The sequence below is a fragment of the Myotis myotis genome, unplaced genomic scaffold (genome assembly GCF_014108235.1).
Source record: "Myotis myotis isolate mMyoMyo1 unplaced genomic scaffold, mMyoMyo1.p scaffold_m19_p_9, whole genome shotgun sequence".
In the NCBI taxonomy this organism is placed as follows: Eukaryota; Metazoa; Chordata; class Mammalia; order Chiroptera; family Vespertilionidae; genus Myotis; species Myotis myotis.
Window position 1 is genome coordinate 54,063,982 of NW_023416401.1, and position 18,570 is coordinate 54,082,551.

At 39.6% G+C, this 18,570-nt stretch overlaps 1 protein-coding gene across 10 annotated transcripts in view; it reads right to left on the bottom strand.

The window, feature by feature from the left end:
* The window catches only part of WDR7 (WD repeat domain 7), a 305,323-nt gene that overhangs the window by 229,964 nt on the left and 56,789 nt on the right, over positions 1-18,570 (bottom strand). For all 10 annotated transcript variants that reach the window (XM_036321172.1, XM_036321173.1, XM_036321168.1 and 7 more), the window contains one exon: positions 16,171-16,385. In XM_036321172.1, the coding sequence (XP_036177065.1) occupies positions 16,171-16,385 (215 nt within the window). The remainder of the gene's footprint in view (positions 1-16,170; positions 16,386-18,570) is intronic.

Below are 18,570 nucleotides of genomic sequence, written 5' to 3' on the forward strand. Positions count from 1 at the left end.
CCTGGGGGTAAATATCATGTCTTATTCATTTTGGTTCTCCAGGGCCTAACACAGTACCTAGTAGCCAACAAATGTTTACTGAACTAGACTGATTCAATTCTCTAACAGAGCTTAGAGCTTATAAAAGTTGAGAAGTTTGAAAATCTCTTATATAGTCTAACAAAAAAACCCAATAATTTCAAGCACATTAAGACAAAAGAAATTACTTCTTACCTAAAGTACTAACATATTCATATTTAGCCACAAATCTTTATACTTCTACCAGATTTACTCCACAATGCCTTGAAGTTTCCAATTAAAAGTTAAATAGAAAGTGTCATACACAAGGGCTGGAAAGATCTGACTGCTAAGGAGGGCGTAGGGCTTAATCTATCTAGTGTTCCTATTCTCTCAGCAATCTGCCATTTGATTTATTATGTGAGATGGTAAAAGAAATTTCTCCTTTGCTGTAGCTCACATAAGTTGCACAACAATCTAAATTTCTCATCAGGTAGCATCGTGCATTAATCTATTGTCAAGGAAAAACAAAACTATCCTGAATTTAAAACCCTCTTAGAATAAGACTGCCTTTTCTTGGTTGAGAATTATATTTAAAGGATATAGCCTAAGAAATCCGAAACACCAATCAGAAAGAATATATGCACCCCTGTATTCACAGTGGTGCAATTTACAATAGCTAAGTTCTAGAAACAGCCCAAGTACCCATCAGTAGATGAGTGGATAAAAAAGCTGTGGTACATTTACACCATGGAATATTATGTAGCTGTAAAAAAGAAGGATCTCTTACCATTTGAGACAGCATAGAGCAGCGGTTCTCAACCTGTGGGTCGCGACCCCTTTGGGGGTCAAACGACCCTTTCACAGGGGTCGCGTAAGACCATCGGAAAACACGTATATAATGACATATTGTTTTGTGATTAATCACTATGCTTTAATTGTGTTCAATTTGTAACAATGAAAATACATCCTGCCTATCAGATATTTACATTATGATTCATAGCAGTAGCAAAATTACAGTTATGAAGTAGCAACGAAAATAATTTTATGGTTGGGTGTCACCACAACATGAGGAACTGTATTAAAGGGTCGTGGCATTAGGAAGGTTGAGAGCCACTGGCATAAAGGGACCTGGAAAGTATTATGCTAGCCAAATAAGCCAGTCAGAAAAGATAAGAATCACATGATCTCACTCATATGTGGAATCTAATGAACAAAATAAAATGATGAATAAAATAGACCTAGAGATATGGAAGCATGGAACAGACTGGAATTTTGGAGGGAAGGCTAGGGTGGGAAGGTGGGTGGGGAAAGATTAACCTGGGAATTTATATGCATATATGCACAGCCCATGGACACAACAAAAATAAATTTAAAAGAAATTTATTTAATGTGAACTATAAATTCCATTCATAAATCCATTAAACACCTATTATGTGCAAGACAAAGGGCCAATAAGGTTAGTTAAGTTTTAGGAAGAGGACTTCCCTTGCATACATCATTATAGATAGTGTTATGCAATGACTATGAAAAATCCCTGGTGTCTAATCCAAGGATCCTAAAAAATGGAAGAAAATCAAAAACCCTGTAATCACCAAAAAATTTAGTAAATGCCAATTAAATATGATTAAATATGTAGTTAGTTTTGAGAGTTTAGTTGCAGGAGGCAGCTGATCAATGATTCTCTCTCATCATTGGAGTTTCTATCTCCCTCTCCCTTCCTCTCTGAAATCAATAAAAATATATTAACGAAAAGAAAATGAATGCTTAATACTATTTCTCCTTAAATAATTCATTTCACTGAATTTACACTTAACATCAAGAATATAGAAACTTGGAGAGAAACCAAGATGGCGGCATAGGTAAACACCTGAAACTGCTGCCTGGCACAACCACTTCAAAACTACAACTAAAAGACAAAACGGACATCATCCAGAACCACAGGAAGGCTGGCTGAGTGGAAATTCTACAACTAGAAGGAAAGACAAAAGCACACTGAGACTCAGAGGAGGTGCGGAAGTAAAGTGCAGAGGTACGGAGGCGCACATGGAAAGGGCTGGCAACTGAGGACACAGTTGTCTTTTTCAATCAGGAGGGATTCTCAAGCTCCCGACTGCTCTGAACTCCAGTTCCGGTTGAGTCTCTGGGGACCCAGACTCACTCAGGGAGAAACTGGACTGTCTGGCATCGGTTGGAACTCGAGGGCGGTTTTCTCTCAGAGGTGCTTGCAGCGATTACCGGGGGACACTGAGACGCGGGGCCTCTTAGGGTAGGACTGAAGATCTGCCATAGTTGTTTGCTCTGCCCTGTTGATTCCCTGAGACCCCGCCCCACCCAAGCTGTGGGCAGAGGCTTTTGCATATGAAAGGCCTGGCCTGTTGCAATCTGAAAATTACCTAACAAACTGAAGCTGGGTCAGAGAGACCCAGAACTTCCAAGAGAAGGCCCAAGGACCCACAGCAGCTTGCATTGCTTCACAGCTGGGCCTCATCTGGGAACCTCCAAATCCCAAAAAAGAAGAGGAATCTGCAGATCTCTCCGTAGCTCCTGCTGGGTAGCCTCAGGCAGAGGCTAAATTAGCACCTCCTTAGAGATCCAAGAGCCAGTGTACCCAGTGGTCAGAGTGGGACCATCCAGATTACAACTCCTCAGATCCATAAGGGACACACTCAGGGGGCAGACTTAGTGAGCACCAAAGCCCCACTGAAGCAAGTCTTGCCCCAGAAGGGTGTCTCCAGCACAGACGTTCTCCCACTGCAGACACAGCTGATTCTCACAGCCAATTGGCCTGGAGGTCAATTCCTCCCACTGATACCTACAACAATCAAGGCTTAACTACAACAAGACTGTGCACAAAGCCCACAAAGGAGTGCACTAAGAGTGTCCACCTCAGGTAATTGGGGAGGCTGAGCCACTGGGCCCTATAGGACACCTAGCACAGAAAGCCACTCTACCAACACAGGGAAGCATAAAAAATGCGAAGACAAAGAAACAGGTCACAAATGACAGAAATGGAGGAAAGCAAACGAATGGATATAGAGTTCAAAACCACACTTTTAAGGTTTTTCAAGAACTTTCTAGAATCCGCCGATAAATTTAGTGAGACCCTCAAGAAATCTAGTGAGACCCTCAAGAATATGAACAAGGACCAACGAGAAATTAAGCATACACTGATGGAAATAAAGAATACTATACAGAGTTCCAATAGCAGACTAGAGGATCACAAGAATCAAGTCAAAGATTTAAAATACGAAGAGGCAAAAATCACCAACTGGAAAAACGAAAAGAAAAAAGAATCCAAAAATATGAAGACAGTGTAAGGAGCCTCTGGGACAACTTCAAGCATACCAACATCCGAATTATGGGGGGGTCAGAAGAAGATAGAGAGCAAGATACTGAAAATCTATTTGAAGAAATAATGACAGAAAACTTCCCCTACCTAGTGAAAGAAATCAACTTACAAGTCCAGGAAGCCCACAGAACCCCAAACAAAAGGAATCCAAAGAGGACCACACCAAGACACATCATAATTAAAATGCGAAGAGCAAAAGACAAAGAGAGCCCTAACCGGTTTGGCTCAGTGGATGAGCATCGGCCTGGGGACTCAAGGGTCCTGGGTTCGATTCTGGTCAAGAGCATGTACCTTGGTTGCAGGCACATCCCCTGTTGGGAGTGTGCAGGAGGCAGCTGATCGATGTTTCTCTGTCATTGATGTTTCTAACTCTCTATCGCTTTCCCTTCCTCTCCGTAAGAAATCAATAAAATATATATATGAAGACAAAGAGAGAATCTTAAAAGCAGCAAGAGAAAAATAGTGAGTTACCTACAAGGGAGTACTCATACGACTGTCAGCCGATTTCTCAACAGATACTATGCAGGCCAGAAGGGAGTGGCAAGAAATATTCAAAGTGATGAATAGCAAGACCTACAAACAAAATTACTTTATCCAGCAAAGCTATCATTCAGAATTGAAGGTCAGATAAAGAGCTTCACAGATAAGAGAAAGCTCAAGGAGTTCATCACCACCAAACCAGGATTATATGAAATGCTGAAAGGTATCCTTTAAGAAAAGGAAGAAGAAGAAAAAGGTAAAGATACAAATTATGAACAACAAATACACATCTATCAACAAGTGAATCTAAAGATCAAGTGAATAAATAATCTGATGAACAGAATAAACTGGTGAATATAATAGAATCAGGGGTATAGAAAGGGAGTGGACTGACTATTCTCAGGGGGGAAAGGGGTGTGGGGGGTGAGGGAAGAGACTGGAAAAAAATCGTGCACCTATGGATGAGAACAGTGCAGGGGTGGGGGAGGGGGGTTAAGGGCAGAGGGTGGGGTGGGAGCCAGGTGGAGGGGAGCTATGGGGGGAAAAAAGAGGAACAACTGTAATAATCTGAACAATAAAGATTTAATTTTTTTTAAAAAACCCTCTAAAAAAAAGAATATAGAAACTTAAAGGAATTCTGGGAAGATCATGGCAGCATAGTTATTATATTTCTCTAAATCCCACATAAAAAGGCAATATTCATTTTTAACACTCAAAGGCAACCAAGTTAATATTTTTCATGTGTTTTTGTATTTACTCCCAGTCTCCCCAATCCCCATGTGGTAATATATTTTCTATGCTCATATTTATGGCATACACGTGATTGTTTCTTACTAAGTGACATAAGAAAGGTAGAAAGGTCCAACTCTCCAATTGCTTACAAGTTATAATTTTCTGGCAGAAAAATTCCTGAAAGGTCTGAAGTTTGTTTTTGCTTTTTTAATGTTTTCTAACATTCAGCACAGAGCTAGGTCCACTCTTGCAACAGAATAGATATTTGCTGAATGGAGCTGACTAATGGCTATGATGAATGCTAGCCTAAGCCAGCATCACATACGACTGGGGAGGAGAAGAAAGATGGCCCTACAATGACTGCTTCTCCAAGCTATGAACAGAGCTTCTGCTGAAGATGAAAGGGTTAAAGGTGGCAGTCCAGTGCAAGACAGGAGATCAGCCACAGGAAGGTCAGGCTTTCAAGGACTTCCTTGGGGTTAAAAACAACAAAAATACCCTTTGTCCTTATTGGTGCTTTGAACAAAGTTACTGTAGGTCCCTCCAGTGGCAACACAACTTGGAGAGGTATGCTTTTCCTCTGCCTTTGATATAAATTATAAAGTCCTTTGGATCCCTTTCTTGTGGTTAATTCCACCACCAAAGCAACTCTACACTGGTTAAAAGTTCATTAGTGTGCAACAATAGGCGCTTGATAAAATAAATGATGGTAGCCAATAAAATCTAGCCTTCTCATACTATCTAATCACATAGGAGAAAAGCTTACAATATAGAGTAAAGAGGAGAAAAGAAAGCAGTTTCTAAATCAGTCATCACAGAATAATCACGTTAGGCAAGGATTGTAAGTGATTTTATTATTTTTTTTGTTTTGTTTTAGAAAAACATATTTTTATTGATTTCCAAGAGGAATGGAGAGGGAGAGAAAGATAGAAACATCATCAATGATGAGAATCATTGATCAGCTGCCTCCTGAACACCCCACACTGGGGCCTGGGCATGTGCCTTGACCAGGAATGGAACTGTGACCTCTTGGTTCATAGGTTGACGCTCAACCACTGCATCATGCCAGCTGGGCTAAGTGATTTTCATTATTATTCTCTTCCAAGTTTTCTACTACAAACATATACTAAAAAATAAATACTATAAAAACTTGTACTCTAAAAAATAAGTCTTTAAATTGACAAAAGAATGAAAAAAAGAAAAGGACCTAATTGCTTGTTTTCAAGGACTATAACATTCTGATGAGGGCCGAGGATCCCCTGGTTGCTGAGCAGCTGATGGCTTCTTTACAGAGGAGGAGGCACAAGCCACACCTTGGGCAAAGGAGACAGCAGAGCATAGGGACCCAGTGGTGGAAGCATCTGACTGTGCTGGGGAGGGGACTGAAGGCTTCTCACAGGAAGTGATGTTTCGGAACGGCTCAGGAGGACAAGGGGGCTGGCATCTAGACCAGAGGGACAGAGTGATCCAAGACTTGAATACATCATACCCTGAAATTCCATTTCTAAGGATTCATCTCATGGAAACATTCGCTGCTTTGTTCAAAGATATATCTTGACTAGCTTGAATGACTTAGAGTAGCAAAAAATTAAAAACAACTTAAATGGTCAACATTTAGAGGATTCAGTAAACAATAACAACCCCCTCAACCCCCAAGAAAACCCAAACCTCACTGCGGATACTTAGTCTAAACAGACATGGAATGGAGCCTATTGAATGTAAGAGGGGCCCTGGTTGTGTCTGGGACTGGGACCATTTCCACCTGAGCCCATCTTATGCTCTGGGGTATGCAACAGACATCCTTAAACACAGTTCTCTGAAAATTTCAAGACCTGAACAAACTGGGTTTGGCTACAGGTTCAGCAAGTAGGCCAGCTTTACATTGATGCAACCAAGAGCTCCTGTAACATCTAGGAGCAATGAGTGCACGAAGCATCCAGCTGTGGTTTCTAATTATTATCCGCCATTACAGGGAATCACATAGACACTCAATAAAAGTTCATTCTCCTTGGAGACATTCCTCAACTAATCAGCCTTTACTTTTTTGGCTGTGAAAAACAAATAAACAAACAAAACAAAACAACAGAAAAAAAAAACAAAGGTCATTTTCCTCCTATAGTCACAATTTATTCCTTTTTTTAATTTTTCTTAAGATTTGCCAGCTTAACTAAGGCTTCCTAACTTTATTTATTCAAGACTAGACAACAAGTAGCGTGCTATAAAGTTTTTATCCTAATAACCATTTAGAGGAAGCAAAAAGTAAATTTATATACACACATAAATATAATAAATATATATCAGCATATTCATATTTTGTATTAAAATTCATTCAAGTTTTGGGGTAGAATGTTAAGTGAGTTTAATTGATTCTTCAAAGGTCATACATATCATAGGAATTTTTCTACAGCCAAAAAGAGCTCACCAGACAAGGCCCAGTATTCTGTATATAACATCATTTGGCTTGTCCCTGTCTCTTCTTCACAGTGCCCTTTTTGCAATGAATCATAAAGTCAATCCAATCAATCCAATTTTTTTTCAGAGCGACTTTTGTAAGCAAAAAACACAGAGTAGCTTATGTTTGACTTCTAAATTCCATTCTCTTACCTAGTTACACAGAATACAAAGCTACTGACCTTTGCAAATATTGCTCATTCAAGTTTTTAGACTTTTGACTAATTAGACAACAGAGAGGTAAGGTGAAAGATAAATCATCCTGGTCATTTTTCAATTTCTTCCACCTGGTGATTTTTCAATATATAACAGGATGATTCTGATTGCTATAACAATGCCTAAGATATAGGTACTGAAGAGAAAAGTACACACACCAGGCCTAAGAAATGTCTTCCCAGCTTCACTAATATAATCCCATTGGCGTCCCCAAAGATCCCCTCCTCACCAAGAACCAGTGTTTATGGCAAGTATTTTATAAAAAAAGGGTCACAAAGATCCCCGATATGCTCAGACCATCTTAACACGTTCACTGATGCCTTCATCAAACACCACCACATGCTATCTATGATTCACTAATTATTTATGTATTACAAATCTTCTAACTCCTAATCAGTACACTACTTACAGTGGGTGTTAAAAAGGATTAAAAAAAGATGACTCTACCTTCAAGGGATTAAAACAACTTCTTCCCTTTTAAGAGATATTACAGCCTACTTTTCCCCTCTCCCCATGGCAAATAAATTGGTTATATTCACCTCCCTCTCTTTCAGAATTATGGATGATAAGGAGACAATGGCTGGTAAGGATGAGTTCTCCAACTCTATCCTCAATACCACGTCCTCTCACGTGACTCCACCAGTTACCCCCTCCACCAACAAAAACACCAGAGAGCTCCTACATGCAGTGTTGAAGCTGCTCTTCACCCTACAGCCATGGAAGTTACCACTCCTTTTCTCCCAGGGAAACTTCCTCCACCCTCTCTACTCCACTTCATCTCCTACTCATTTCTAGCTCATCAGAGGCTGAGTTCCAACCCAACATCCACAGCAGCTCTTACTAATGATGGCCACTGACTTCCCCAATGACTAACTTCAAACACTCTTTTCACTTCCCCAAGTCTTAATGTCATTTCATTTCTCTGATCAGCTCTGGACTTTTGCTTCCTTTACTATTTATTTTCAATTATAAATGTGACCTAGGCCATTGGAGGTTACTTGCCCAAGGTCACCCACAGGAAGCCAGTTACAGAGATGTACACAAATATACTTGTCACCAGAACCCAGGCTCTTAACCACTCCTTTGAACTGCTTTTCAAGAATAAAGCAAAGGCTATTCCATGGAGGAACTGTACCCACAACCTTCCTGTCAATAATGCCATCTTCTATTGCAAGGGCCAGTAAACCATGACCAGGGGCCAAATCCAGCCCGTTGCCTATTTTCATAAATAAAGTTTCACCGGGAGCCAGTCACACTCATTCACTGACATGTCGTCTGGGGCTCCTGTCACACTCTAATGGCAGAGTTGAATCCGGAAGAAAGAGACTGTACAGTCGACAAAGCCTGAATTTTTACTATCAAGCACTTTCTACAATATGTTTTCCAATCCTTATGCTAACCAACTGGTTTTTAGGCTCGCCATTTGCAAATTTGAGGACACTAATAACTAACTCATGTATTTGCAAGGAGAATTAAGGAAGACAGCATATATGGAATAATCTAATGATAACAGGCATCACAAAATGTGAACTGCAGTCTAATAAGGCTCCATACCCCAGCATTTGCGTAGGGGAAAAATCACATCCCTACTCTCGTTCACCATCATGTCACTTCTTTCTTGGAGGTTTTTTTCTCCCCCATCTCCCAATACAGCAAAGAAGAGGCAAAAGTCTCCTATTATAATCAGCCTCAAAGCCTATTCCAGGAGTTGCTCATTTCTGTTAACAGCTCCACCATTCTCCCTCCAACCAGACTTTGATGTCTGAAATCATCTTGTATGTCTCCTCTCTTCTCTTGCTCATTTGGTTTTGTTTTGTTTTGTTTTTTAAATATATTTTTATTGATTTCAGAGAGGAAAAAAAAGGAAGAGAGAGATAGAAACATCAATGATGAGAGAGAATCACTGATTGGCTGCCTCCTGCACAACCCCCACTGGGGACCGAGCCTGCAACCTGCGCATGTGCCTTCGACGGGAATCGAACCTGGGACCCTTCAGTCTGCAGGCCAATGCTCTATCCACTGAGCCAAACCAGCTAGGGTCTCTTGCTCATTTGTGAAGTCCTGTTCATTCCACCTACACAATAGCTTACAAGCCATCCCCTCTTCTACATTTCTACTGCCTAATCCGAGTCCAGTCCCCAGTACCCCTCACTATATCATCCCAGTAGTTTCACAATTCATTTCCTACATCAATATTTACGTGTCCTGCATACAAATGTCAGATATGGCAAAATACTTCTTAAACAAAAAATATCCTTTTAAGGCTATTCAATAGTTATTCTACTAGGTTTGAAATGACATCTCATTATGGTTTTAATGTGCATTTTCCTGATGTCTAATGATATTGAATGTTTTTTCATGTGCTTATTGGCCATTTGATCATCTTTTCTGAAATGGAAATTTATGGTTTTTGAAAACCTGAAGTATTGGGTTGTTCATCTTTTAATTACTGTTTTACATATTTATGATTAATATTCATCAGACATATGTATTACTATTTTTTAACCAGGCTGTGGCTCACTTTTATATAATGGCATCTTTGATGAATAAAAAAAAAGACTATTCAATATTGCATCACTATTCACTGAGTTAAGTCCTCAGCTTTGCATTCAAGCTGATCAGACAATGAATCCAACGTATACCTCCAAACTAACTTTGCACTAAATTTCTTGGGTACTTACTATGCTTCACATACTAAATTGAGCACTAGAGATAAAAAGGTGAGGAATTCACCTCCTATCCTCAAGAAGCTCAGAATCTAAGAGGGAAGACAGACATCAAGAAAAGAAGAAATACCCCATACAAAATGAGGTGTTTTAGAAAAGGTCTAACAGGAAGATGTGAGCACAAACAGAATGCAAGAGAACTGATGCTGCCACAAGGGACTGAGGGAATAAGAGTTGGAATGGCTTCACTATTGTCCAAGAGGAAAGGGATTAAAGAAGCAAGAGTGGGAGGGAAAATAAAGGTAAAAGATATAGAATCCCTACCATTTATCAACCTCCCCCCCCCCCAAAGCAGTGGTTTTAAACTAGAGACAATTTGGACCCCCAGGGCAACATAAGAAAAAATTTCTGACTGTCACACTGGGGAGAAGGGATATTACTGTCAAGCAGTGGATAGAAGACATTCTACCTTACACAGGACAGCTCCCCCCTCCAAAAAAAACACACACACACACACACACAAAACAACGAAGGATCCCATCAAAAATGCAAAATGCCAATGCAGTTCTGAGGTTGAGCAACCCTGGTCCAGCGCCACAAGGAACAGGAATTAAAGAGGGGGTATAGTTGAGATAACTCCAGTTGGAACACTGACGATACAGTGATGGCAAGGAAGGAGGATGAGTTATGCCAGGACAACCTTGCTCAAAAAAACCGAAGAGGAGAAAGCAAAACCGAACAGAGAGCAAAGCTATTAACAAATGATCCACATCTCCTGCTCATGAACAGAGACAGATTTGATTGTCAAGTCAAGACAATCAACTGTGAGGGGATGGAGAAGATGGGGACAAAGAGGCTAACGCAGAAGCCGGCAACACTTCCTGTTACACATCATCCGATTCAAGGCATGTTCACTACACAGTGGGTACCAGATGTCCCGGGGGAAACACAGAGATAAATGAATCACAATCCACGCCTGCGAGGAGGCTGTATTTCAGTGGGAAGAATTAGATAAGTACATAAGTTATTATAATAAAAGGGAAAATAAGACACATGTCCTAAGAGAAACGCACTGGGATTCAAATACACGCATCTTGCAAAGATTCAATGTAGGAAGAAAGGATAATTCTACTTAGTATCTTCTTGATCTTCCAGTGAAAGAAAAAATTCATAGGACAGTGAATTCTCCGTTTTTGTTTGCAAAGCCATAATAAACATAATTAGCAATACAAAATATGTTTACTTCCAAATAGCCCAATTGCTAACAACAACCTACCAAGGATAAAAAGCAGGATCCTTCTATAGAGTGTCCCTGCAGAGATCTGACTTTCTGTTGAGGGACCCATGAAAAAGTTAGTTCCCGTATCCTAGAGAAAGTCCTGCATTAAGAACTTAGTTGTTTGTTTTTTTAACTTTGGGTGGATTTTATTTCTCCTAAGATTAGAAATAACCTCTGAAGGGGCCTCAAATTCAACCTAAGAAAATAGTTAGAGAAATCCCTAATGGTCCAGCCAACATACATTTTTCATAAAGTGATTATCTTCCTGCAGCCTCAGCTTCCTAAGCCTTTCCCCCTCCTATAATTGTTTTCCTTGTAGGCCAGGCAACAATTACCACTGCTACAAGACTGAGGAGGTTCACAAGCAATATATTTTACAATACATAAGTGTAGTGTCTCTGATATCTGGTGCTTTTATCACTAATTGCACTATAAAATGCGCTATTAAAACAGGGACAAACAAGATTGTAAAAATCACATAATGGACCATGACCACTTACAAAAGCCATTCATAAATGTTACCATACCATTTCTATTTCTTTAATTTTCCAGATATATAGTTATTTTTCCAAATTCTTACTTCTAAGGGATACCAACAAGAAAAATAATATATTTGGAAATTACATATACATGCTTGCCCTTGAATATACTGTTTTGTAAATTTGCTCACAATTAAAATGATATAGAACATTAATGTGCTATGAACACTGAATTCCTAGGAACATTTACATGGTCCCTTGAAAAAAATTATAGGCCTGGCAAATGTACTTAGGCTGTGATTTCTATTCAAACTTAAAGCATGGGACTGAAGACATGAAAATAAGCACAGAAGGATTTCATAATTCTAATCTATGAAATATACAATATAATAAAGCCAATAAAGTATTTATATCTGTAAAAATCCAGAATGATCAAATATTACTGCCAATTACTGGAGGACATGGGCCACTGGATCTGCCTATAGTATTTCATATGTCATTAGCACTAATTCATGGGCAAATTTTCAAGTTTGCAGGTCAGCATTTCAATGTCTTCACTATTTATTCATATGTCAATCCATTTAAAATAAGAAAAATCAGGAATAAGAGAGAATAAAAATAGAAGTATTTGTGTTACCCATTAATAATTCTAATGAATACTTAGATGGAATTAGAAATTTTATGCAGTGTCCCAGCTGGCGTGGCTCAGTGGTTGAGCATCAACCCATGAACCAGGAGGTCACAGTTCAATTCCCAGTCAGGGCATATGCGTGGGTTGCAGGCTCGCTCCCCAGTGTGGGGTGTGCGGGAGGCAGCCGATCAATGATTCTCATCATTGATGTTCCTATCTCTCTCTCCCTCTCCCTTCCTCTCTGAAACCCATTAAAGATATATATATATTTTTTTAAAGATGGAATTTTAAGTTCCGACTCAGATGAAATATTGGGATTGTCTCTAAGTTTCATTATCCCATTACCAGAGACAAACTAGTTCTAATAATACCAGAGAACACAAATATCACACACCAAATAGTGGCTAGCCCCAACAAAATTAAAGATAAGTAACCAATTAATGAACTGGGATTGTTTCTTCTTTTAGTGGGATCATTTTCTTTTAACTGAAAAAGAAACAGATGCTTTGATCTTAAGTGTCAGCAAGAACATGTGACTGAGCTAGGGTCGGACATTAAAATGCCATCACTTGTGCAAGTCTACTGTACCTAGTCTCAAGTATTTTCTTCAGTCCCTTTTTCTTGTTGGTATCCCTTAGAAATAATGGTCCAACTTCACTAAAATCAAAACCTACTTTTAAAACACATTGATAAGCTGCAATTACAGACATCTTAATTGTGTACCTAAATTATTATGTTTTCTCCTAGAGATATTAGCTAGTGCTCAATCCTTCAAAAGGAAAACTGTCGGAAGGAAAATGGCGGCGGTATAAACGGACGTGTCCTGTGCCTTGTCCTGGAACAGATAAGGGTGAGCAGCTGAAACGGGTAACATGCAGCCCGAATAGGCAGAGGATTTTCAGCTGAGAGACTGTCTGCAGCTAGGAAAGACCGAGAACCCCCAGGAAAAAAAGGACGGTTGGAGACTGCGGCTGAAGCCTCTCCTGGTGCGCCAGCTAAGCAGCGGAGACTGCGCCATCTTGGGTGGTTGTTGCCGGCATCCAGAGACCAGCTACTAACCTGGAAACAAGGGATCGCAAGCAGCGTGACTGCCTGAACTCAGACGAGCACTGCTTCTTCTCACGGAAAGGTTGGACATCCCCTAAAGGTGTGGTTAGCAGTTCGGGTTGGAGGGAGGACCGAGCTCGCGCACGCGGGGCGGAATCTGCACCCCACAGAGTCTGCAGCCGTTGGGACCAGCGTGACCCGCGAGTGGGGAAGGGGCCCCACAGGGCTCCTGGCAGAAGGGAACGCGAAAAATGAGCCCATAGCTGGACTGGATGTAAAGGAGCAGCCTTGGACTTTGCCAATCTGCTGGCTGCTTGGTGCCAGGGGCGAGTGGGCGCGCGGAGACTGCGCGCGGAGACTGTGCGCAGACCTGGAAGGTGGAGGCTTGCGAATTCGCACAACTATCAGGCTCTTGTTACAGTTCCCCTTAGATCCGTGCATTTGATTATTAAACCCAGTGCATGGGATTCCACAGTTGGGGTCATTCGCAGAGCCTGTAGAGGAAAGTTCTTTTTGGGGAGCCTGGGAAACAGCGGGCAGTGGCAAGGAACCAGCTCTGGGCAGTGGTCTTTCCCGAATCAGTGCCAAATACCATAGAGGGAAAAAAAAAAAAAAAAACCCTACTGATAGAGAGGACTTATAGCCTCGGAGGTCAATCCAGACACACTGCCACCCAGAGGCAGAGCCACGAACTGTCTCTTCTGCGATCACAAATAAAGGCAGTCTGGTAAACAAATACAAGCCGCCTTAAAATCAGGTCTGTGGTTTACTGCACGGAGGGACAGTGTATCGCAGGGAAGTTCAACACTCCCCTGAATGCCTGGCAGGACTGAGGCGTGCCAAAAAGAAGAGTGGAAGATCTGAAGCACCTTCACTTCCGAATATTTTTATATATATATATATTTTTTTAATTCTTTTTTCACCATTTCATTAAGAACCTATTTTATTTTTTTATTTTATTTTTTATTTTTTTCATCACTTGATTTTACCTTTTTAATTACTACATTTTTTTAACCAGTATTATTGCTATCCTTTTACCATTTTTTCAAGTGTCATTTTATTTTTTATTATTTTTTTTATTTTTCTTTATTTTATTTTGGGATTAGTGTTATACACACTATTTTCATCGTTCCTTTAGCATCATTTCTCTCTAGCTCACATTTACCCTTAAGCCAAAACTCTCTTCCTCACTTTTCCCCTTTTGTTGTCCTGTTTCTCTTACCCTATTCCTGCTTTGGATTTTACCTATTCCTTCTTTCTACCCACTGTCTAAATTTCACCCTACTTATATATCTAATTTCCAATCCCTCGCTCTCCCCATACAAATAGCCTCTTCCCCACCTCTATTTCATTCTCTTACTTTTTTTTTTTTTTGTATTTTTGTTTTTTTCTTCTCTCCCTTTTCCCAATCTCATTTCGGCACTCCTTTTTGTTTTTTACTTTTCTCTTTAATCTTTTTCTCTTTTTTCTTCTTTATCCCCTAATTCTCTTCACTTGGGGGGTCACCTTTATTTGGGGTTATTAATATCGTGAATGCATTGAGTTTGTTGCCTTGTACGTTGTGCCTTGTTGTGTTGTATTTTGTGCCTTTGAATCAGCGCAGCAGAGAGAGAACTACATAACCAAACGCCTTGAGAAGAGAAATCATGGTGAAACAAAGAACCAACCCAAATATGAAAGAAAAACAGGCATCATCAGAAAAGGAAGTAAACGAAATGGAGGCAATGGAGGCAAGCAACCTGTCAGAGAAAGAATTCAGAGTAATGGCCATAAGGTGGATAAAAAGAATGGAAGACCAATTCAACAATATGTGTAGGAACCAAGAGGAAATGAAGAAGAACCAAGAGGAAATGAAGAGAAACCAAGAAGAAATGAAAAACGACATCACTGCCATAAAGAACTCAATAGAAAGCATCAACAGTAGACTAGAAGAAGCAGAGGACCGCATCAGCGAGCTAGAAGACAAGGTAGAAAAAAATACCCAAACAGAACAGCTTCTAGAAAAAAAAATTAAAAAGCAGGAGGAGAGCCTAAGAGAACTATGGGACAATGCTAAACGAAACAACATCCGAATAATAGGGGTGCTAGAAGGAGAGGAAACTGAGCAAGGAATAGAAAACCTGTTTGAAAAAATAGTAACAGAAAATTTCCCTGATATAGGGAGGAAAAAACTCACACAAATCCAAGAAGCTCACAGAGTCCCAAACAAAATGAACCCGAAAAGACCGACACCAAGGCACATAATAATTAAATTGGCAAACACCAACGACAAAGCCAGAATCTTAAAAGCAAAAGGAAAACTGTCAGAAAGCCAAGAAGATATATTATATATAAAACATTTCCTCTAGCCCTGGCCGGTTTGGCTCAGTGGATAGAGCATCGGCCTGCGAACTAAAGGGTCCCAGGTTCGATTCCGGTCAGGGGCACATGCCCGGGTTGTAGGCTCGATCCCCAGTGGGGGACTAGCAGGAGGCAGCCAATCCATGATTCTCTCTCATCATGGATGTTTCTATCTCTCTCTCTCTCCCTCTTCCTTCCTCTCTGAAATCAATAAAAATATATTTTAAATAAAAATTTCCTCTCACTTTAGGAACTGAAATCACTGAATTCAGTAGCAACCATGTTAAAATATAAAATATTTTTAATGGTAAGAATAATTTACTTTTCAAAATGCCAAATACTCATAATACTCTAAAACTATGTTGGCTAAGCCTAAATTTCCATCAGAAGATTATTTTTCACCAGCTCCTCTCCCAAAATTATTCCCTGAGATATGCCAAAGCTGTGTTACTACATGAAGCTAAAGGGGGCAAACACACGAGCCCACATCCAAAACTTACTTTGTCAGATGCCTCAGAAGCCAAGAGGTTAGTTGCAAGGGTTTGTAGCTTATGATGGGCCATATTCTTCAGAGCAGCAAGGCTCCGTCTTGTCACGGCTTGTTTCAGGTTGACTGCCGGATGACTAAGCGAATCAACTGCGGCAGGAACCGCTTCATCACAGGCATTCAGTATCTCTACGGCCGTTATCCCCATCACACAACGATCCAACGCACCTGCAAGACATATTACACATATTACACACACCATACAATTTTAAATAGTTTAAGACCAAAAAAAAAAAAAAAAAAAAGCAGGGGCTTTTTTATGTGGAAATATGTCTTAACAGTGCCTCCGGAAACATTTTCTTGTATTTCCTTCTGCTAATGATCTCCCATGTAGCATTACCTTTATTGTGTCCCTTCCCGTAAGGCCCCTACCACAACTTCCCAACAAAGGCAAGTTCAGAGCCAAGATTTTAACGACCTCCCACAGGCTTTTCCACTTTCTCTACTCTTCCAAAATGGTCTCCTGGATCAATCCACACCATTACTCTACTACGAACATCAAAGCCCATGACTTCACCTTCCTCTAAATAACAACAAAAAAAAACCCACGAAGTTTGCTATTTTTCCAGTTTATTCTACTTGAACAATTCCTGAAGCTTTTCTTTCTCTAGAAAATCTCCACTAAACGGGGGGTGGGGGTGGGGGGGATTATAACTTCTCAGTCTATCTGCAAATTTCTTGACTCTTATTCTTAACACCCAATGGAATGTCTTCCGGTACTACTTCAGCTTGAAGCCACTTCAATGCTTCTTCACTGGGCCAAACTGTCCATTTAACTCCATCTATACATTTATTGTCTAAGTTAAGGTGCAAACTCCTTCCTATAAAGCAATTCAATAGCAAACAGAAAATTATACAATACGCATGTGTAGTTTTAGTGTGATATGGCTTCATTTGTAAAAATACATTCCCAGAACACTAAGAGGGATAAAGTATCTCCTCAGAGTTTAAATACATTCCATACATCAAACTTTGACTGAAACTGACTTATTTAGCTTCATTATTTATTTACTTAATAAATAAATAAATTCAATAAATAAATAATGTCAATACCTTCAGGATGTGCTTAACTAACTCCCCAGAGACCTTTACATCATTAGTTAAAGCCTGAACAGCAGGGGGAAATAATGTATACTCCCTGTTTTGGTTGATATCCAAAATAAATTCTGCTTCTTCATATTTATCTCAATTAAAGACTGCCATGTTGACTAACAGTTTACCAAAAATCCTCCTGAAGGTCAGAATTGTGAATTCTGTGTTATGTATGGTTTACACTAAAATGGGCTTAATAATACTAAACTAGTTATAAGAATAACATCCTCCAGCATATCTATAGTTAGGGGCCATTTGTCATTTCCTTCTATGGAAGTTACTGGAAAAGTAACTTTGTCTTTCAATAAGGTTGCATTTGTCAAAAAATATAAAATTTAAAGTATCTGAAATATTCAAGTATCATTATTTAAGTATGTATCTGAAAAATTCAGGAAAATTATACTACCTTCTTTTATCATATTTATTTCATTTTTTAAAGTCCTATACAAGTTCATCATAGTTTTGAATTTAAAATGTAATAATTGTTAATTTAATATTTATAGTATTTTAAAAGAGCATTTTATGAATGTCATTATTGCTATAAAAACATTCTTCAGCCGAAATCGGTTTGGCTCAGTGGATAGAGCGTCGGCCTGCGGACTGAAGGGTCCCAGGTTCGATTCCGGTCAAGGGCATGTACCTGGGTTGCGGGCACTTCCCCAGTGGGGGATGTGCAGGAGGCAGCTGATCGATGTTTCTCTCTCATCGATGTTTCTAACTCTCTATCTCTCTCCCTTCCTCTATGTAGAAAATCAATAAAATATATTTAGAAAAAAAAAAAAAAAAAAAAACATTCTTCAATTCCCAAAAAAACATATTTCTAAATATAAGGTCATATTCCCAAGTTCAACAAAGCAACAGATTAAGCACCATGTATAATAACACACACGCATGTACACACACAGAGAAACTTACTTGTACACAAACACACATATATACATACTTACATTATGTCTGATACTCACCAAGTAACTATGTCATTTTATTCTCCCATTAACCTTATAAAATAGGAACTATTATTATCTTCATTTTATGGAGAAAATTGAGGGACAAAAGCCCAGTGACTTGCTGTAGGTCACAGTGCTAGTAAGTGGTCGATTCTAAATTCAAACCAAGCATTCTGACTCCAGAGTCCAAGACAAACTCTGTAAAATTAGTTGGTGGAGTGGACCAAATCAGCAAACACAAAGCTGTGCTGCGTAACAGATACAATGTGACCAAAAGGACACAAAAGTAAGATTTTTATGCATACAAAATTGCA